The sequence below is a fragment of the Calliphora vicina genome, chromosome X (assembly GCF_958450345.1).
Source record: "Calliphora vicina chromosome X, idCalVici1.1, whole genome shotgun sequence".
In the NCBI taxonomy this organism is placed as follows: Eukaryota; Metazoa; Arthropoda; class Insecta; order Diptera; family Calliphoridae; genus Calliphora; species Calliphora vicina.
In genome coordinates this window covers 5,848,026-5,870,268 of record NC_088785.1, presented here as the reverse complement: position 1 = coordinate 5,870,268, position 22,243 = coordinate 5,848,026, and the positions used below count along the sequence as shown (strand labels likewise).

The 22,243-nt window shown below is 31.5% G+C and overlaps 1 protein-coding gene across 5 annotated transcripts in view; it reads left to right on the top strand.

The window, feature by feature from the left end:
• Positions 1-22,243, top strand: part of Tdg (Thymine DNA glycosylase) — a 54,940-nt gene that overhangs the window by 14,406 nt on the left and 18,291 nt on the right. For all 5 annotated transcript variants that reach the window (XM_065514711.1, XM_065514708.1, XM_065514710.1 and 2 more), the window contains 4 exons: positions 4,886-7,658; positions 16,098-16,805; positions 16,874-17,021; positions 20,986-21,348. In XM_065514711.1, coding sequence (XP_065370783.1) covers positions 5,038-7,658; positions 16,098-16,805; positions 16,874-17,021; positions 20,986-21,348 — 3,840 coding nt within the window. In that variant the 5' untranslated portion in view covers positions 4,886-5,037. The remainder of the gene's footprint in view (positions 1-4,885; positions 7,659-16,097; positions 16,806-16,873; positions 17,022-20,985; positions 21,349-22,243) is intronic.

Below are 22,243 nucleotides of genomic sequence, written 5' to 3'. Positions count from 1 at the left end.
TTCTGACCTTGTAATTTATTTCTCCAATTAAAAAAACAAAAATTTTTCGGCCGACAAATTTATTGTATTTGAAAAAAAAAAATTTTTGACAGAATTACAGTTAGGCCTCGATTATCCGTGATTCGATTAACCGGAAACATCAGTTATCCGGGAAAGAAAATGAAAATATTTTTGGACCGATTTAATTTTTTTTGCATCGATTAACCGTAATTACCTCTATTATCCGGGATTAAAAACGTAATTTCTTTCGAAGTGTTTAGCTGAGAGCAGTTTGGTTTGCCATAATGAAAAATACGGTCTAAAAGTTGATAGTAAAATCATTCTGCTATTGGAAAACTGCCCAGCACATCCAGACGTGCATAATTTCAATGTTGAAATCGTTATTGTAATTTTTTTTCCACCAAATTGGACGTCATTGATCAAACCGATCATTATCGAAAAACTATATGTATTTATTTGTAATTGATTATCCAGAATGCTCCCGGTCCTGACCATTACAGATAATCGAGATCTTACTGTAATTTCTTTGAAAAAATTTTTGTTTTGACAATTTTTCTTTACAACAGTCACTGACCTTGTAAGCCTGTATATAGGAAATAGGGATGCCAATCCCGAAAATTTGTGAAAAAGAATCCCGGGATTTTTCGGTATTAACAAATCCCGAAATATTATGAAATTTTTGATATTAAGGAAGATTTTTGAAGCACCCAAAATACTTAGAAAGCTAAATTTCAGCATATTTGTAATACTAATGTCGCTTCAAATCCAAACGCAGCCAGATTTTTTCATTTGAATCAGGGAGCAGCACGTCTCCCTTGCATTGACAGGCTTTTACACAATTTACACTTTTACGAATTTTATGACTGCTCAAACAGTACTCCGGGGGACAATTGTATGGAGCTAGGGGAAATCTTGGGCCATTTATTTTAATTTAATGCATTAGTTTTTGATTTGTTATATTTTTACTTAAATATATTAATGAAATCAATAGTTTTTATTGTTGAATTTGATGTTTTTGACGTTTAACTAAAATCCCGAAGTCCCGAAAAATCCCCGGATTTACATTTCTAAAATCCCGAATCCCGGGATTTGTAAAACCCAGTCCCGTTTGGCATCCCTAATAGGAAATAAACTACATATCTATAAAAATTTATAGATAGTATATACCCTTCGTGAGAAGGGTATATATAAGTTTGTCATTCCGTTTGTAATTTCCACAATATAATTTTCCCTATAAAGTATATATTCTGGATCTTTATAGATAGCGGAGTCGATTAAGCCATGTCCGTCTGTCTGTCTGTTGAAATCAATTTTCTGAAGACCCCAGATATCTTCGGGATCCAAATCTTCAATAATTCTATCAGAATTATTATATGTGGTAATAATAAAAAAACTATTTCGTAAAATACCATAAAATTGACTTGTAATAAAAAATGTTATAAAAGTTACAAAACTAATTAATCAATATATTAATAAAATTTAAACAAAAACCAACGAGTTTTTTTATCTTTAGGCTGATGCTGTCCCAACGGTATCAGGTCCCTTTCGGATCCTTGCAGGTCCTCAACAAAGTTAAAATTTTGTAAATAACTTTCTGAAGTCCTTATTTTCAATATTTCATAAAAAAATAAAACTTTTTCAACGATTTAAAGTCTTGGTCCACAAGGAGTTAAGGTAGCGTTTCGTTGGCGACTTTTTTTACTTAAAAAATAATTAGCATTTTTTGCTTATTTTCTATTCTTTCCTTTATCTTTTTTCTTTTTCTCTTTCCATTTGGAGGGTTTCCTTATTTCCTCCCAGTGGATCCGCTTAAAAAAAATCCAACTTTTTTTTCACCAATAATTCATAAATGGAATGAATTTTGTAATAAATATTATTAATCGAACATGACTTTTTTTTCCCAAACTTTTTTCATTCAGAATAAGAACATGTAAAATTATAAAATTGTACATGACGGAAATTTTAGCTATTTTTACGTAAATTATAATTGCATTATGTACTGAATTAGTTCAAAAATTGTAGCACAACAGCCAATATTGGCCAATATTGTACGATGAAAATTTAAATAAACAGAATAAAACATCCATAAACATTAAGCATATTATCCTCTTAAAGAAATTGAATAAATTTCGAGCATATTTTCTCATTTTGTAGCTGAAAATCATAAAAAAATTCCAAGGAAAATTTCAAACATTTTTGAACAACATAAAAATATAAATGAAATTGAAATTATATTTTTCAAGCCTTCTAGATTTGATTTGATAACATAAAATATGAAAAAAATCATAGGCCCATAATCATAGTCAGAAATAAAGTATATTTTAGGACAAATAAAGTCGTCTTTACTTAAGAGTAGACTTTAGGTCTACCATAGCACAAAGTCTACAGAGATGTCAAATTTTACGTTTCAAAAATTCAAAATCAGATGATAGGGCAGTTCTTTTAAAAAGGGATAGCAAATATTTTGTACTACAATATCAGTGACGCGTTAAAGCACAACACTATACACAATGCGAATATGGTACACAAAATAATGTAATCAAAACAAATAAATAAACAAAACAAAACGATGAAAAGGGAAGTTTATAAATAAAGAGACAAATAGAAAACGAGATTAATTTCTGTCTCGTGACGCCTCTGTATACTTTGTGACCATAGACAAGATAAAATATTGTTCCGTTTTAACCTTTTCAAAACGTTGGTTTATTTCCTTTAAATAAACAGGATACTTTTGATTGCAAATAAAAGCCGTTTAGTAGTTTAAAAATTGTAACAACTCTTTATTTATTTAAAATGTACAACAACAGAATTAAATAGTCACTCAATGTTTTTTATGCACGTTTATAAATTCGCAGAAATACAGGCACACTTTATAATGTACACGAATTCACTTGAAAAACACAGCACTCAGTTGATGTTTGTTCGAAAAGCGTCTCTGATAAAACTGACTAACGACTGCAACCTCTGCCACTATTTATAACACTGCCATCTGTGGTGTACTTTCTACAATGTTCTTTAACTGAATATTCGAATATATAGTCGCAGCAAACAGCGTTGCCAACTTACGATCAATGGTCAACTGAAAGTTTTTATTCAATGTTAATAATGCCCACAGATATGTTACAGTTTGCTATTACAGCACTGTTACTTGAAAGCATTAGGGTACTTCTAAATCAGCCGTTAAAATCGTTATATTTGAATTCAAGTACAATTTCGTAACAATATACTTTTGACGTTAAAGTCGACTGTAAATATAAAACTAGCTGAAGCTGTTTTTAACTCATTTAACAATAGCATCAGCTGTTCTTCACCAAGTAAAAAGTTCGACAAAAAACAAAAATGTTTATGTTACAAGATATTGGCAGAGATTTTACAATTATTGAACAGTTATCAATAAAATTAGAACCAAAATATCCTAATTATGATATTAATTTTATTTTTTCCATTTTTCCACCACAATTTGCTTTTTTTTCTTTAGATTTCGCTATTACTTTTATTGTTTACCTTTTTTCTATGTCAGCTGTTCAGCGGTGCCACTTGTCTATACTTTTTTTGTATATTGTATGAAAACATTTTCTACATTTGAGGTGGCACCCAGTTAAAGTCGGTTCAATTTAAACACACTTTAATATTGACTATAGTTGAAAATAATTAAAAACAGGTTTTTATTTTAAAGTTGTTTCTAAAAAGAACCGACTTTAGTGTTTGAATATGATTATGGGCCATACTATTTAAGAAATTATTTATAAATGTTATGAATTGAAATTAATGAAATCCAATCATAATATTTATTTTGAAACTTTTTTCTGTGCATAAAATGTTTTAATCTTTAAGTATAAAGTATACTAAGTTAACAGCTATGTACATATACATATACGATTTAGCACATATTAATATATCACTCTTACTTGTTAGTTTCATACGTTATCTGGGAGCTGCGAAAAAATTATTTATGTATGTGTATAATTTTCGAGTGAAAACCAAGGTTTTTGTTTATATCTCATCCATTTATATCTCAGCCGATTTGTCAAATATGTACCAAAATTCTCATGACTATATTTAATATAATGATACTCTTTTTAGGTTCGTGAGTTATATGGGGGCTTCGAACAACAAATTCATCGTGAAGTGTAAAATAAAAATTTGAATGGCTGTAGTTTGATTTAAATGGCCCATAATCATAGTCAAACACTAAAGTCAGTTCTTTTTTAAAAACAACTTTAAAATAAAAACCAGGTTTTAATTATTTTGCAACTATAGTCAAAATTAAAGTGTGTTTTAAATTGAACCGACTTTAACTGGGTGCCACCTCAAATGTAGAAAATGTTTTCATACAATTTACAAACAAAATATAGACAAGTGGCACCACTGAACAGCTGACAGAGAAAATTTTTTTAAAAAAAATGGTAAACAATAAAAGTAACAGCGAAATCTAAAGAAAAAAAGCAAATTGTGGTGGAAAAATGGAAAAAATAAGATTAATATCATAATTAGGATATTTTGGTTCTAATTTTATTGATAACTGTTCAATAATTGCAAAATCTCTGCCAATATCTTGTAACATAAACATTTTTGACTTTGTGTCGAACTTTTTTACTTGGTGAAGAACAGCTGATGCTGTTGTTAAATGAGTTAAAAACAGCTTCAGCTGGTTTTATATTTACAGTCGACTTTAACGTCAAAAGTATATTTTATCTTGTCTATGGTAGACCTAAAGTCCACTCTTAAGTAAAGACGACTTTATTTCTCTTAAAATATACTTTATTTCTGACTATGATTATGGGCCAATGATTTAATGTGATAGCTTAATGTTTTTTATATACATAAATGTAATGTACTATATAAATATTTAACTAAAATAATTTTATTTGTTACATACTTGCAGTTAAAAATTCGTCACAACATTTTCGCATTAAAAATCAGCTTTTTATTAGCATAAATTCAAGAATCAAGAGAGAGAGATAGAAACATAGTTAGATATACGAAAAAAAACTAGCACCGAGCTGTTAGCGTGCATATATTTAGCATATATAGATAATGCAAGTGTCAATACCATCCTATTCGAAAAAATCTATAAATTCCACAGCTGTCTTAACAGAATCATTAAAGAGAATATTTTATTGTGCGGTTTTCTTTCAAATTATTAATGCTGATGAAGAATTTATAAATAGCGATTGCCTGTATAATAAAACTGAAATAACAAACACAACGAAATTTAAAACTGCTTTTTTAAAATCGTTAACGGCATCTGGTAACTGTAACAGTTCGGTAACTGCTCAGCAAAATCCTAACGAATTTATGGGCGAAAAGGTTGTAATGGCTGGAGCTAGTTGTAAACGTTATTTGCAAAATAAGTTGGGAGAACGTAAACGTAGGCGACCCAATTCAGCTCTGGCAGAGGCGGCGGAAATTGTGAACGAACGGGTTGTCGGTGGTGATACGTCATCCACCCGTTTAAGGCAAACTACACAACGACAGTCAACTCAAAGACATTTAATAGCAACAATCAATAATTTAACTAAAACCAATAAAACGGATATACAATCACATGTGGCAACAGCAGGTTCCAAGAAATATTTAAGATCTAATAAGCAGGATAATGAGCTCTTGCGTGACTGTGAAGATTTAAAGAAACCTAGTATATCTCCAACATATGATACCATGAATTTTAGAGAGTCCGATAGAAGCGATATAGACAACAGTAGGAACATAATGTCCTTGGCAAATGGCAACAATCATGATTTTAAGAATGATGAAAATGAAGAAAACTATAAAAATTTGCAAGACTTTGAAGGCGAAGAGGAGGATATGGGTGAAGCTTTAGAGAGAGAGAGAATGAAACATGAGACGCAAAGTGGAAACGAGGAAACTTCTTACAATTGCAGTAGCAGCAGCAGTAGCAGCAGCAGTAGTATTAGACCGCCCAGTTTAATGGACATAAATGAAAATGAAAATGCCCATGTACCATTATCATATCATACAACGAAAACAGACGAATATGAAGGCTTAGGTAATGTTGCTTTTGGAAACCATAATACAATTTCTATGCAAAACTATGTCAAAGATACAGAGGAATCGAATGTTAGGGAAATTCCAAAAAGCTCTGGAGCAGATGATGATGTTGTAAATAAACATTCTGTTTTCACCAGCACATCTTCTAACGAATTACAAACCACCTCCAATAACTCGCTATTTCAGGTGACTGAACAGATGTCATCATCATCCAGAGCTCAGTTCAGTAACAACGATGAAGAACAGCAAGTATGTTCAGAAAATAGCTTATCGTCAGAGCCAAGCGGCGAAATATCTATGGAAAATACCAAATCTAAGCAGCAACACGATGAGATTAACCCAAACGAAATCGACGAACAAAGTCAAAACCACGTATTCAAATTAACGAATCTAACAATGAATACGAGTTTAATTAATAATAGCACAAAACATCCGCAAAACACTACAAATATTGGTAACATAAGTTCGACCGATGATGAACAATATCATCATTATAATGCCGATGAAAATAATGGTTGTGCAATCCAAACTTCCAAACAACCAACAACACCACCACCACCACCAACGCCAACGCCAATTAATATTACTCAACAATCGAAAAAAGAGACTTCCAACGAAAGCGCTACATGTTTTCAAGAAACAGTCATGACTGAACATGACTGTCCCGATAATGTGGTATCATCTGCTGTAGGAACAGATGCAGATAATACAGACACTGACTACATGAAGGAAGAGGAGGCCGGTACCTTCAATAATCCAAAAACTTCCATAAATATTAATATTGGTAATATTGATCAACACAATAACAGTGATTGCAAAGAAACTAATTTAAAACTAGATCCCACCACATTAAATCAATCTCGACACGAATCTTTAGAACAACAAGAGAAAACTTCAGAAAAACTTCATGACAAATTAGAAAATAGAAATCAACAGCAGCAAGAGCACCAAGAGCAAGAGCAAAACTCTCAAGAACAGGATCAAGAAGAGGATCAACCTTTTGATAATTATTTGGAACAGCATACTCAAGTGCAGCATGCTGAATTTGAGATGCAACAAACTGAGACAATTACCCACCAGCAACATGAAAAAGATATAATCGATGCAGCTGACAAGGTCTACACACAAATTGAAGAGCAATACCATCAGCACCAGCAACAACAACATGTCCCATCAATACCCTCGACATACGAACAAATGATAAGTAACCATCAACACCAAACAAACAACCAAACCGATCACGACGAACACCAGCATAGCATAGTTCATTCTCACCAACAACAACTACATACTCTCCAACATTCTATGCAACAATATTCAGCAGATCAATTATATCAATTGCAACAGCAGCAACAGGAACACCATCACCAGCAATTGCATATGAATCATCAAATGCATCAGAAACAACAAGAGGAGTTGCAACAACAACAACAGCACCATAACATACCAGAAAATCCCCAAATAGAACATAGACAGCAACAACAACATTCACACATTATGGACTTTTTACATCCAAATCATCATCATCACCCGAATTCATCAAACACCCACAGTCCTTTACATCAGCAGCAGCAGCAAATTCACGAAGTGTATCATGACCTGATGATGGACGAGTTTCACGAAGAACACAATCCACCCTATAAACTGTGAGTAGTGTATGAAAAAAATCAAAACAAAACTGCATTATAACTAAATTTTTGTACTTATGTCTCTTTTTTACGGTTTATATCTACATAACGATTCAGCCAGAATTTTTATTCAATTCTCAGCGGAAAAAATTGCAAGGGTCACCTTTGAGGGCTATTTACACATTTCAAAAGCTCCAATACTCATTTCATAATGAATTCTTTATTAAGGTCTAATGAAAGGGCTTAAATAGCTCACTCTGATTTTGTGCATTCACGTCAAGTCAAATTTGGATGTGGAAAATTCTCAAGTTAATTTGAATTAAGGCTGTTAATGCAAATTAACGCTGTCGCCTGTCTACGCTATTATATTTGTTGACCCATCTTCTATCTATATTGTTACGTTTTTACCTTTTAAAAACGGTGGTTTATTTCCTTTAAATAAACCGGATACATTTGATTGCAAATAACAGTAGTTTAGTAGTTTAAAATTGAGTAGGTGAAATGCAAAACTCGCTCGTTACACATAAACCGAATTTTGGAAAAACACGAACAAAATGTAGTGGCTGATTAAATGGACGAAATTAGTCGAATTTTATAAATTCTTAGATGTTACTCCATACTTGACTAAAACTCAACAGTTGGAAAATTTAAATAAACTGCAACATAGAGAAATAAAAGATAAAAGTTTGGAACGAACGAACGATTTTTGAACCAAATTTTCGAAATTTACAGCACACTATAGCCCACCAGGAAATTTTATCATTCTACTATTCTATATTTTGACAGTTATAAAACATTAATTAAAATAAATTTTTAAAAGTTTTAGAAAAGAAAATTATGAATTTTTAAACTGATATGCTGAAATTAGAGTTGTCAAATATTCGACATCTTCTAAAAACCGGTTTTCGAATAATTCGAAAAAGCTTAATATTTAAAAACCGGTTTTCGGTTTTTTCTATCATAAACCGGTTCGAATAACATATAAGGTACATATATTAAATTATTTTTTTTTATTAAAACAAATTAAAAAATCGTTCAGTCAAAAGATATACAGGCAAATCCCGGTATAACGAATCTCACTTTAACGAAAATCCGATATAACGTACAACCATATTTTTAACATTAACTACCTTATATAACGAATGTTTCAACCATTCTGTACTCGATATAACGAATGTTGAGAGAGAAAGAAACAAAAACAAACGAACGATACAATTTTTAACATTAAAAATTATAACAAGCTATCAAGAATGGCTCAAATAATCATTGATCTATAAAGAATGATGTGTATCCCATTGTGGAAAAGGCATTTAATTGTTGATTAGCAGAACAGAGGTAAAAACACATTCAAGTTAAAAGAATTTCTTTAAAATCCAAAGCCCTAGAAATAAAAAAGGCTTTATAATGGTGGATTTAATGCAAGTGATATCTGTATTTAAAAAGATAGGGTGTAAGATTTTTTAAATAAATAAATTAGTGAAAAAAATCATTCAACACAAAATACAGTACGGGCTCGATTTGTGCAACTACCTATTATTGCAACTGACCGATTAGCGCAACAGCCTATTTTTTAACATTAGAGTCTTTATAACTGCAACTTTTTTCAAAAAACAGACGCGATAAGTGCAACTTTATTTTTTTTTCATATGTAATATAATTCAGAAGTTATTCTATTCTCTTCTCTATTTATTCTGGTTGTTTTTTTAATCAGAAGCGTAATTGAAAACTATTTGCCAAATCATAGGCACCTGAAAAATACTTTCACGACGACACTGCTCTCATAAAGAATTTTGGCTGTTTATTCACAGTTATTTTTTATTAAAAGATTTTTTTATTTATTCGAGTACATATTATATTTATTTACACCATTTATTATACCCTTCAGCTTCGTGAGAAGGGTATATATAAGTTTGTCATTCCGTTTGTAATTTCTACATTTTTCATTTCCGACCCTATAAAGTATATATATTCTGGATCCTTATAGATAGCGGAGTCGATTAAGCCATGTCCGTCTGTCTGTCTGTCCGTCTGTCCGTCTGTCTGTTGAAATCAATTTTTTGAAGACCCCAGATATCTCCGGGATCCAAATCTTCAACAATTCTGTCAGACATACTTTCGAGAATTTTGCTATTTAAAATCAGCAAAATCAGTCCATAAATAACGGAGATATGAGCAAAAATCCGAGACAACCTCTGAAAATTTCATCAAAAAACACAATGTATTGCATGCTTTGACAAAAAAACAACAAAACGTATGGTTGGATGTGCAAGCTTTGCGTATTTTGTTTTTTTTTTGTGTTTTGTTTCTTTTGGCGTTGTTGTTGTTTTTTATACAACTAAACGTTTGTTTGGTTGTGTGTTGGTTTTTTTGACAAAAAATCAACAAATCGTATGTTTGAATGTGCATGCTTTGCGTATTTTGTTTTTCTTTTGTGTTTTGTTTCTTTTGGCGTTGTTGTTGTTTTTTATACAATTAAACGTATGTTTGGATGTGTGTTGGTTTCATTGCCTTGCGTATTTTGTTTTTGTTTTTTCTTTTGGTGTTCTGTTTCGTTTGGCGTTGTTGTTATTTTTGTGTTCTTGATAAATTTAGGATGCTGTACGCTGAAAGTGGGCAATGTACATACATACCTATATATTAATTATAAAAAATAATAATGCATCCACAACAAAGGTGAAGGGTATATAAGATTCGGCATAGCCGAATATAGCACTCTTACTTGTTTTTACTTTGTTTTGTTTAATAAATGAATTAATTACTTTTTGTTAATTAAATTGCATGTTTTTGTTAAAAAAAGAATAAAAAATAATAGTGTATATAGTGGCTGCTTATTGCAACATTTCGAATATCGCAACAACCTCGATTTCCTTTCGGTTGCGCAAATCGAGCCCGTACTGTATAAGCAAAATACACCTCAGTTTTTCATAGAACTTCTCTCGTTGAAAATTTTGTATTTGTGACGAACGTTTTCTCCACCTAAAGCAATTAGCAATCGCTGTGCTGTTGTTCTGCCGACGTTATTGCTGGTGTTTAGCAATAAAAATTGCTACGTGGAGACCTAGGGTAAACAAGAGTATTGTGCATAGTTCAAGCGTAAAATTCATTTTTCGGATTTAAATAACCCGACAAATTAATTTTGAGTTGTGTCACTTTTGAACTGGGTGTGCGATATATTCTGGATCCTTATAGATAGCGGAGTCGATTAAGCCATGTCCGTCTGTCTGTCTGTTCAAATAAACTTTCCGAAGCTCCCAAATAACTTACATCTCCGGAATTCTTCTGGCTCGGAAAAAAATATTTTTTTATTAATATTTCTTTCACCAAAAGTATTTTTCGCTTAATATTAAAAAAAAAAATTCAAAAAATTTTAACTTTCATTAATTTAAACAGGAGTTGAAGTTCTGTGATACTAGGATTAAGTTTGACTTATAGTATATGTTGTGTTGTAATGATTATTTATTTATTAATTCTGTGTCTGAAGTCCAGTTTTTTTTTAAATAATAAATTAATTGACAATGTAACAATAGAATTTCAATTCAACAATAAAAGGAAAAAAACCCTGAAGAAGTTTGAAACAAACAAACGAAACGCTGGGAAAATAATAATAAAAAATTAAAATACTTTGATTTTTATTTATACATTTGGTAACAAATGATTGACCATAAATAGCCCGTAAGATTGGAATCTTAAAAACTAAAATTGTCAACATCATTGGTCATAAATAGAAAACTAAAAAAAATAAACACATATGGTTTTATAGCACAAGTCCCAAACGCTGTATTTGAGTTTACCAATCCCAATTGTTTGAAATTAAGTAAAGATATTCAAATTTGAATATTCTTTTGTCCATAATGTGTAATATACATATGTAAAAAGCGTGGCTTCGACTGAGTCACTGGATTTCAATGTTCCACTAGAGAATACTCATCCGCATAAAGAAAAAAACAGTCAGTAAAAAAGAAAAGACAAAACAAACATTTAACCCACAAACGGACAAAACGAAACAAACCAGACCAAAAAACGCTAGGCTTGGCCGTTAGTAGCAGGATGATACGAAGCTCCTTGCTTATGCAAAATTCCGTTTGCTTTGAGAAAGTTTTGAAATTCAGCAGAATCAAACTGTCTTCCATGATCACTGACCAAATGTTGCAAATATTTCACTGCATTTTTGAATAGTAGTGTCTGTGGTCATATTAAAAAATATGTGTACTTCAGGCCACTTGCTGTAAACATCGACTAAAACAAATAAATATTTTCCCAAGACCGGACCGGCATAATCTACTTGGATTCTTTCAAATGGTTTGCTTGGAGTTCCCCATCCACGTATTGGCAAAACTTTATTTGGGTCAGATCGTGTTGATTGACAGGCAAAACCATTGTTGACTACGTTTTCTATGTCTTTATCCATATTATTCCACCATACATACTTTAAACACTCGACTAATGTTTTGATTTCCTGGTCGGACTTAGTTTCTGCTTTCAGGTTATACGCTTTTATTGGTAAATTTTGGATTATTTCTTCTTCGATTGCGTAAACCTCTTCTGTGAATGTGTACATTTCAGCATTAGATAATCGTGACAATGCATCTGCGTTTGCATTTTCCTTAGGACACTGCTACACGTTCAATATATATTGACCGCGATCCAGTATCGTATAATGGTATAAATATTGATATAACTTACGGATACTAAAAATTACTGCATAGGCCTTATCAATTTGGGAGTAGCGTTGCTGTGTTTTATTAAGCGTTTTCGATGAAAACTGTATCGGCCTCTCGGAACCATCATCATAGGTATGACTCAAAACAGCTCCTACACCTATAGGGCTAGCATCAACCGCCAGTACCACGTGTCTTTTTGTGTCATAATGTGCGAGGATTGTGTCCGACAGCATTTGCTTTTTTATTTCATTAAACGCGTTTGCACACTTTTTATCAAATATAAATGGCACATCATTTTGTAATAAGCGGTTCAGTGGATAAACTATATCGCTTACATACATTTTTAACGAAGCGACCATAATAATTTATAAGTCCCATTTTCATTTTTTGAATTGCATCAATTTTGGTTTGCATACGTTGAATACCATGTTTGTTTATTACATATCCGCAGTAACTTTCTAAATTTACTCTCATGATATATTTCTCAAGTCGCTCCAAAATCTCATTAATTCGTTGCATGTGACTGGCATCATCGGACGCTGTTATTTTTATATCATCTAAAAAAACTGAAACTCCCGGTATGTCGCATAGTAGTTGGTCCATTAAACGTTGCCACTTAGCGGGCGCACTAGCCACACCAAGCATTAAACGAGTAGGTTGATACAAACCTTTATGGGTGCTCAGGGTTAGCAAATGTTGGTCACTAGGATGTACCTCCAATCGTAGATAAGCCTTCGACGGGTCAATTTTAGTAAATTTATCACCACCAGTTCATTAATGAGCATCACGGGGTTTAGTATTATCTTATAATCGCCGCATATACGTCCATCGCCATTCTTTTTGGGTACGACAACTATTGGCGTTGCCCACTCGCTTGTTTCCACCTTTACCAACAATCCCTCAACCACCAGTTTTTCTAGCTGCATCCATCAAGGGGAATGGGACACGTCTGGCTTATTTTGTTTGACATATATTCGAGTTTGAAAATTTTTGATTTTTCCAATTGATGACGAAGAAACTTTGAGGTATTTATTTTTCAACGCATCAATGCTAAACGACTCAATTTTGTTCACTGAAGTTTTGTAATCTCCATTTAAAACCGAACACCAATCAAACTTAATTTGGTGTAGCCACTCTCAGCCACAGAGTGGTCAACTTTCTATTTACGTTTCGACTTTACTATATATAGTTTTAAGTTTTTTTCTTCGTTCTTAACTTTTACATTTGTATTGATGTACCCGACACATTTTATAGGCGTTCCACAATAACTTATTAATTCCATTTCTGGTTCATAAAGCTTTGATTTAGGCACTAACTTTTTTGCGTCATCAACATTAATTATTGACACTGGCGATTTCAAAAACAATATTTTTACCGTCTATTAAAAAATCTTATAACAACGTTGTGCGAGTTTTAGCCACTTCAGCACTTTCTTCTATTTTTAAGAGATCTTCCACTGTATTACTTTTCTCTTCAATTTGATGTAATTGTTTTTTCACCTTGAAACACATTCTACGAAGATGAACTTTTTTAAAACAGAAATGACATTTGGCCTCTTTATATTGACATTGATCTGCCAAATGTGTAGTGTTGCCACATCGAAAACATTTTTGATTACTTATAAGTTTCTGTTCCCACGAAATGTAGCAGCAACCGTTGGTATTTTGTAGATTGACACTCATAAAGTTCTAGTGCTGTTTTAAAGCGTTTTACCCAACATGGCCATGTTGTCTATGTAGCATCGAACGGCTCAAAACTAAAAAAGGAAACCATTTCCTTCACATGAACTGAATTATTCTCGTTTTGCATTTTCTGTACAAAGTTTTTCTATGTAAAAAAAATTTCACACGTGAATTTATAACTAGATGTTAATCGGTCGGTTGCTTTCTTATGACTGACTTTTATTTATTCTTTCTTATATCTATTTACATACTTAGTTTACAATAACTAATACAATGAATTGGTATATATGTATATGATATGCAATTTTGTATGTAATTATGACAGTCCCCTTAATAAAACAATAGTGTTCGAAATAATTGTGGAAGTAGAATTTCACCAAATTTTTACCACATATAGAATCAGTTATGCAGATTCTTATTATGCAATATATGCTTATACACTATTGTTTTATTGAGGGGACGATATGAATAACGTATTCAAGAAATACGTTATTTTTATACCCTTCAGCTTCGTGAGAAGGGTATATATAAGTTTGTCATTCCGTTTGTAATTTCTACATTTTTCATTTCCGACCCTATAAAGTATATATATTCTGGATCCTTATAGATAGCGGAGTCGATTAAGCCATGTCCGTCTGTCTGTCTGTCCGTCTGTCTGTCTGTTGAAATCAATTTTCTGAAGACCCCAGATATCTCCGGGATCCAAATCTTCAACAATTCTGTCAGACATACTTTCGAGAATTTTGCTATTTAAAATCAGCAAAATCAGTCCATAAATAACGGAGATATGAGCAAAAATCCGAGACAACCTCTGAAAATTTCATCAAAAAACACAATGTATTGCATGCTTTGACAAAAAAACAACAAAACGTATGGTTGGATGTGCAAGCTTTGCGTATTTTGTTTTTTTTTGTGTTTTGTTTCTTTTGGCGTTGTTGTTGTTTTTTATACAACTAAACGTTTGTTTGGTTGTGTGTTGGTTTTTTTGACAAAAAATCAACAAATCGTATGTTTGAATGTGCATGCTTTGCGTATTTTGTTTTTCTTTTGTGTTTTGTTTCTTTTGGCGTTGTTGTTGTTTTTTATACAATTAAACGTATGTTTGGATATGTGTTGGTTTCATTGCCTTGCGTATTTTGTTTTTGTTTTTTCTTTTGGTGTTCTGTTTCGTTTGGCGTTGTTGTTATTTTTGTGTTCTTGATAAATTTAGGATGCTGTACGCTGAAAGTGGGCAATGTACATACATACCTATATATTAATTATAAAAAATAATAATGCATCCACAACAAAGGTGAAGGGTATATAAGATTCGGCATAGCCGAATATAGCACTCTTACTTGTTTTTACTATTTTTGCCCATTTCAAATCGCTTCTCACAAATCGAACACAAGCTTTTTTTTAATTTGAACAACGTCTGTGAGGTCAGCTATTCTCTCAATAAATGTTAAATATTTTTGTTTGTTATTCGAGGCAAACATAAAATAATAAATTGCACAATATGTAATTTTAATTTCAAATAACTGAATAAGCTATTAGTTTTCATGTCAAATATTTCGTTTGTTTTACAAAAACAGGTTGTTAATGATTTTCCTGTAATGGCTAAATATAAGTAAATATATAGTGCATGGATATTTATTTATACTGGAAAAAAATTAAGTACAAACATACATATATTTTAACGTTAACAAATACATTGAATTTTTTGTTAATAAATCAGCTAGTAGGTTTATATTATATATTAAGGGTACTCATTTAAACGCTTAAGTTTCCCATTTGTGCAAATGGGCAAATTTGCGCGACATGTTTCATGAACCCACCTTTTCAATTTTGTGCAAGTTTATACAGAAAATTTATATTTGTCAAAGAAAAATACATAAATTCAACAAAAGCTTTAATAATTTTTTTTCAAATTGTATAAATTTTAATTTTAAAATGTTGAATGAAAGTTAAATCTTTGGAACAAACGGTGGTATACATAGTTTGGTGGACTTTGTTTATGATTGCACAGTTTGCGAGGCTTTTAAGAGTTTACATGAGGACCCTTATTATATTCATATTTAATTTGGACGAATTTAATTTTTTATAAACTGTTTTTTTTTCTTGTCTTGTTATAGAGGACTCTCTCCGTCGACGGTTAAACATGAGAACCAAGATGATGGCTACGAGACTAGTGCTGGTGACGTTCTTACGCCAAACTCACACGCATCATCCACGCATTCAGTGACACCCCAACATCACATGCAACACGGTGGTCTAGTTACAAATGTTGTAAAGTGTGAGGATCAACAGCGACTTCAACAGCAGTCTAAACACAACACTCACGGAATTAATGAACGAAATCCGAATATTCAACAAGAATTGGTAACCAATGAATCGACGTCAAATATTACGCCCCGAGATCCTTATCACTTTATCGATGACGACCTAAATTCAGCGAATAGCAATAATCTGCGTAACATCTTAACCCCTCCACATTCTCTTACACGCAGTAACCAAGAGGGGGTACCAATTAATGATTTTATGGTTATGCAATCTGATGCCTCAGCATCAAACAGCCTAAATCAAACCAATGATATGTACGCCCTAACAAACACAAGGTCAGTTCGTCATCATCATTCACAAAAGCCGACCTGTTTGGATATTAACTTAACGACACCAAGAACGAATGCGGAGCTTGAACTACATTTTTCTGGAGCATCTGCTGATATTGTTGTGCCGGAACCGGCTGATATTTTAAACCTACAGACGAAATCAATTCAAAAAAGACGAGGACGCAAGAAAAAGGTACCGGATGGCGGCGGATTACCACCAACGTTAGATGGGTAAGTACTTGACTAATAAGGTGTAATAGCATTTATTAAATATTGAATCAAAAATTTAATTTTTAAAGGTCAAATCCAAATGATGTTAACTTGATTGCAGGATTTACCAAAACGAAGGAACGTAAGAAACACGATCGTTTTAATGGCATGTCGGAAGAGGAAGTGGTCAAACGCATACTACCAGATCATTTGTGCGATAACTTAGATATTGTTATAGTGAGTGTAAATTTCATTTTAAAATAGCTAAATTAACTATTATTAATTAACCCTGTCATAAATATTGATGAATTTTTGTCCACATTATACCAAAATTATTTATATTTTTCGGTCAATTTCAAAGCAATAATATAAAAAAACAAGTAAGAAAGTATAGTCGGTCAAGCCCAGCTATATGATACCATACATTATTATGAACCACAAAATTAAGTTGCATGTCTTCTGTATATATGAAACTTATTTGTATTGAATTTTATTTTAATATCACAATTTTTAAGAAATCTATATTCGGTAAAATGATTTTCAAAAGTGGGTCTTATATTAGACTTGCCACCTTTTAAAATTTCCAAAACGTGACACCACTAAATGATCAGAGAAAAATTCGTTTATGATTATTATCCTATTTTATTTATTAAAATCAACTATAACACATTAATTTTAATTGTGTACTTAAAATCTACTCAGAAAACTTTAACAAAACAAAAATGAAAATAAAAAGAGGAATAGGCGTCGCGCAGTGGCTCATTATCGTTTTTCATAGGCCAAAACTCTCTAACTTTTGGACGGATACATATCTTCTTGCTTTTTTCTCCAGTTTTAATTTCATTATAATCGGTTCAGCAGTTGTTGAGAGATTTAAAGTTAAAGTTGAAAAGAAAAGAAAATGTGTAAGCAGGAAGTATGTTCGGCCAAGCTCGACCATATAAGACCCTAAACTATAATATATTTTCGTGAATGATTTTCGGGAGAGGGCATTATATGGTAGCTATGACTAATTATGGAGCCATGGAATTTGGTCGTGTGATTTATGTCTATATGGAAGTTATTTCTGTTGAATTTTGTGTTTATACCAACATTTCTAAGAGATTATAATGCTCGTTAAAGTGATTTTTGGTTGCGGGCCTTATATGGGAGCTATGAATAATTGTGTATCAATCGTTACAAAATTTGGTGGCATAACTTTTGTATATACATATATATAACTTTTTTGTGTTGAATTTTATTGGAATACCAAAATTTTTAAGAGATTTATGCTAGTTAAAGCGATTATCCGAAGTGGGCCGATCGTCACAAAAATTGGTAGTGCGAGTTCGATTTATATAAAACTAATTTGTGCTGAATTTGGTTTGGATATTTATATAACTAAGGTAGAACTTAACTATTTTCAGATAGGGAATTATATGAAGGTTAGTAGAAACGCAATTCAATAGGCTTTGTCGTTGGGGCAATAGAAAAGCTTGTACCAAATTTCATCGAATTATCTTTAAACCAGATATGCCGATTGCTTTAGCTTGATCATTTTAGAAATACTTTTATATTATTTTGGAAGCAAATCTATATATATACAAATTAAATGGTCCATGTATCTAATGGCATCACGTGAGAACGGCTGGACCGATTTGGCTGATTTTTTTTGTTATTCGATTCGAAGTTTTCAGGATATGGTTTGTAGAGAAAAAAAATTTAAAAATTCAGGATAAAAATCGGAATATTTTTTTTATTTGAGTCCAGTCAACTGTAATAAAAAAGCTCCCTAAAGTATGCAGTACAAACTTAGATATTTTATTTGCATTTTATTTTATTCCTTGAAGAACTAACATTAGTAAATGCTACTGGGCGAAGCCGGGGCGGTCAACTAGTGAGAAATAAAAAACAGTGCAAATATAGTTTTTTTAAAAATTTATTGAAAAAAGTGGTTGTTTAATTCGTCCTATATATAGGATATTGGGGTTACAACAACAAAACTAAAACGCAATAACAACAATCAAACTACTCTTCATAAATATAATTTCCAAAAAAATATAGTATTTATTCACTTGTAAATGTACAAAATTTACTTTCCGTACAAACGAGATATGTATGTCCATAATGACTGAATATGAGCATTATGAAAATATCACAAATTAAAAATTCAATAACTTAAAAATAGTAGCAAAAAATAATGCGATCACACAATCTAAAAAAAACAACAAATAAAAAACAGTTGGAGATTTTTTTGAACAAAATGCATTTCGAATACCAACAAACAAACAGAAGAGAACATTGCATATTAGTTTTATTTTGTTTTTAGTTTTATAAGTCATTTTACACTGTAATTGTAGTACCCATAGAGAAATATACATAGAGACGAAATAATATGTCTGAAACAAAATACATTGACTTACATACATGTATTTTGTTGTTGCAAGAGTTAGGTTTTTGACAACAGACTTAGGTTTTTGACAATTGCGTCTTGTCTCTATGTTACCCTATGGTAGTACATGTAAAACCACTAATTACTGTAAGGGCCGTTTTCTCATTAAGTGATTATCTTTTTTCCCAACGAATCTGCAGTTTGATTAAAGAAATTTGGTTTTCTCAATGTCTCATTTGCTTCTATTCTGTCGCAAAGCTAACCCGACCTCATCTGCCAATTATTTATTTATCGTACAGATTAGGGTTCCTAATTTCCCGGACTTTTTCCTTTCCCGGGAGGAAATTAAAAAATCGTTTCATTCCCGGGAATTTTTTAACACTACATTAATTATAATTATGCCGTGGTTTTATAAGAAGTATAAAATAACTATATTTGGTTCTACAATGTTGGTCCAGCCATTATAAAGGTTTCTAATTTAATAGTGGCATTTTATCGGTATTGTCACAGTCGTATTTTTTATCAGTATAAAATCAATAAATTCTTTGTCTAATTAAAAACTTAAGAATTGCGACTATGTCAAATATATAAAACATACGTAGTTAGAGACATTTTTCATATCTGATTGTAGATAAACAAATATGAACCACTATTATTGTTATTATTTTCTCTAAATATGAATATTCATTGAATATCCCTAAAAGTTGTAATGTTAAGCGTCTTAATAATTCCTTTAAGAGCATAACTTTAAATTAGATTCATTCTTAATAACCAAATTGTTCTGCTGTGGCTTGAGTTAAGTGAAAAAATTCGGTTATTTCAACCGTTTCAATTTCAATTAGCAACAAATTTGGCCATCGAAACGATTCTAAAAATTGCAACTTTTAGAATAAAAATTATTAAGAAATTCCCGAAAATTCCCGACAAACATTTCCCGAAAACTAACAAAAAAATATACCCGGAAATTCTCGTAAAATTTTTCCCGCGTAGGAACCCTAGTACAGATAAATTCAATCAGCTGACTGCTGTTCATAGTTTTTATATGTTTGTGTTTTTGTAAACGAAACACAAACATATAAATTTTGTTTTGACCCATTGTAGGTCCAACTTACTTTGCTCTTATATACGTCGTTGCAAAGGTCTTTGAAATATCTATCATTAGCTATCCATATTGTCTATATTAATGACTTAGTAATCCAGATATAGGTCAAAATTAGGTAAAAAATCGAGGTTGTCCTGTAAATTTCAAACGGAATGACATGCCAGGCCTAATTACCTGGCAGACATGCAGGATAAAGAATTTTTCAAAAGATTCTGGCTGTCGATGGCCACATTAAACTGGTGATTTATGTAAACATGTTGTCACTTGAAGGCAGGGTTCCCAACTTTCACATCTATTTTGAGAGGTATTGCCATCTGAAAATATTGTTTTTTGTCGGTATATTGAGAAAACCAAAATTGTTAAAATTGTTTATCGGCCTAAAACATTTAGTAACAGGCAGTTTGTCGATACATTGAGAAAACGGGCCTAATACTTTTAAGTAAATCTTCATAGCATTGTAACTAATTATTTTATAAATGCTTCAAAAAAAAGAGATTAATATTATTTAAAAACAAAACCAGTGATAGGCCAAATATATCTGGTGTTTATAGGTCTTATTATTTTAATCATTCGTATTAAATGTATTATTAATTGTGGTAATAATATCAAACCGGTTCAAGTACTTATGTATGTTACATATGTTCACTAAGAGAATGGTATATCGACTGATTACTTTTTAGAAAATGTATAGAATTTCCTCAAAATTAATAAGATATATTCTTTTCTAGATTGGTATTAATCCTGGCTTATTTGCGGCATATAAAGGTCACCATTATGCAGGACCCGGTAACCATTTTTGGAAATGTTTGTATTTGTCTGGCCTAACACAAGAACAAATGAATGCTGATGAAGACTTTAAGCTGATTAAATATGGCATAGGCTTTACCAACATGGTACAAAGAGCTACTAAAGGATCAGCCGATTTAACGCGGAAGGAAATAAAAGAAGGGAGTCGCATTCTTCTAGAAAAATTGCAAAGATTTCGTCCAAAGATTGCCGTCTTTAATGGTAAACTGATATTTGAAGTGTTTTCGGGTAAAAAAGATTTCAATTTCGGTCGACAGCCAGAATGTGTGGAAGGAACAGATACCGTAAGTATTTTCAACAAAAATCGAATTAATTTAAATATAAATTATAATAAATACACCCAGGATTCTTGAAATAAATACGCTAAATAAAATATATCTTATACATACATGGAATTCTCAAATATGTATTCAAGTATTTAATCTAGAGTTTTGTGTTCGGTTATAACCGAAACCGCGGTTTTTCAAGGCCTGAAACCGACAATTATTCTTCAATTCTTTAATCTAAAAAACAAACTTTTTCATCCAATTTCTCTAAAAACAAATCAATGTACAAAAAGATTTCTTTGAATTTTTTAAATTGTATTGCAAAAATCTGTTAATAATGAATGACACAGACTCATTTAAAAATATTGATCATACGAGTATTTCCTGACAATTTAACTTCAAATGACTGTTTATTTATTTAATTAAAAAAAAAAAAAAAATCAAAAAGAATTATTAATTGGAAAAAAGTACCTGTCAGAATCATATATGTTTAATTTTCTGCCATTCGAAGAACGAAAAAATACTAATAGATTTTGTTACCTCAATATCATAAGTCATCTATTCTTGATTCTTTCTTTACTCAGAAGCAGATTAGCAAACTATTATATATAGTATAAGTAAAATAATTTAATACAATAGAAGAAAAAGTACAAATTAATCAAAGTAATTTCCTGGTTCTAGGTTCAATATTAAAGAAAATTAAAAAGTACCATTTTGAAGAACGAAAAAGTACTGCTTAGTTTGGTTTAGTTCTCCTTTTTTTGTATGTATCATAATACTATTAAGCCCCATATACTTGATTATTTCTTTACTGAAAAGCATATTAGCCAACGTTAATGTATATAAGTTAACTAATTTAATATATTAAAAAAGTACCATTAAAAGAAAAAGTACGAATTTTCCTTTATCCTCT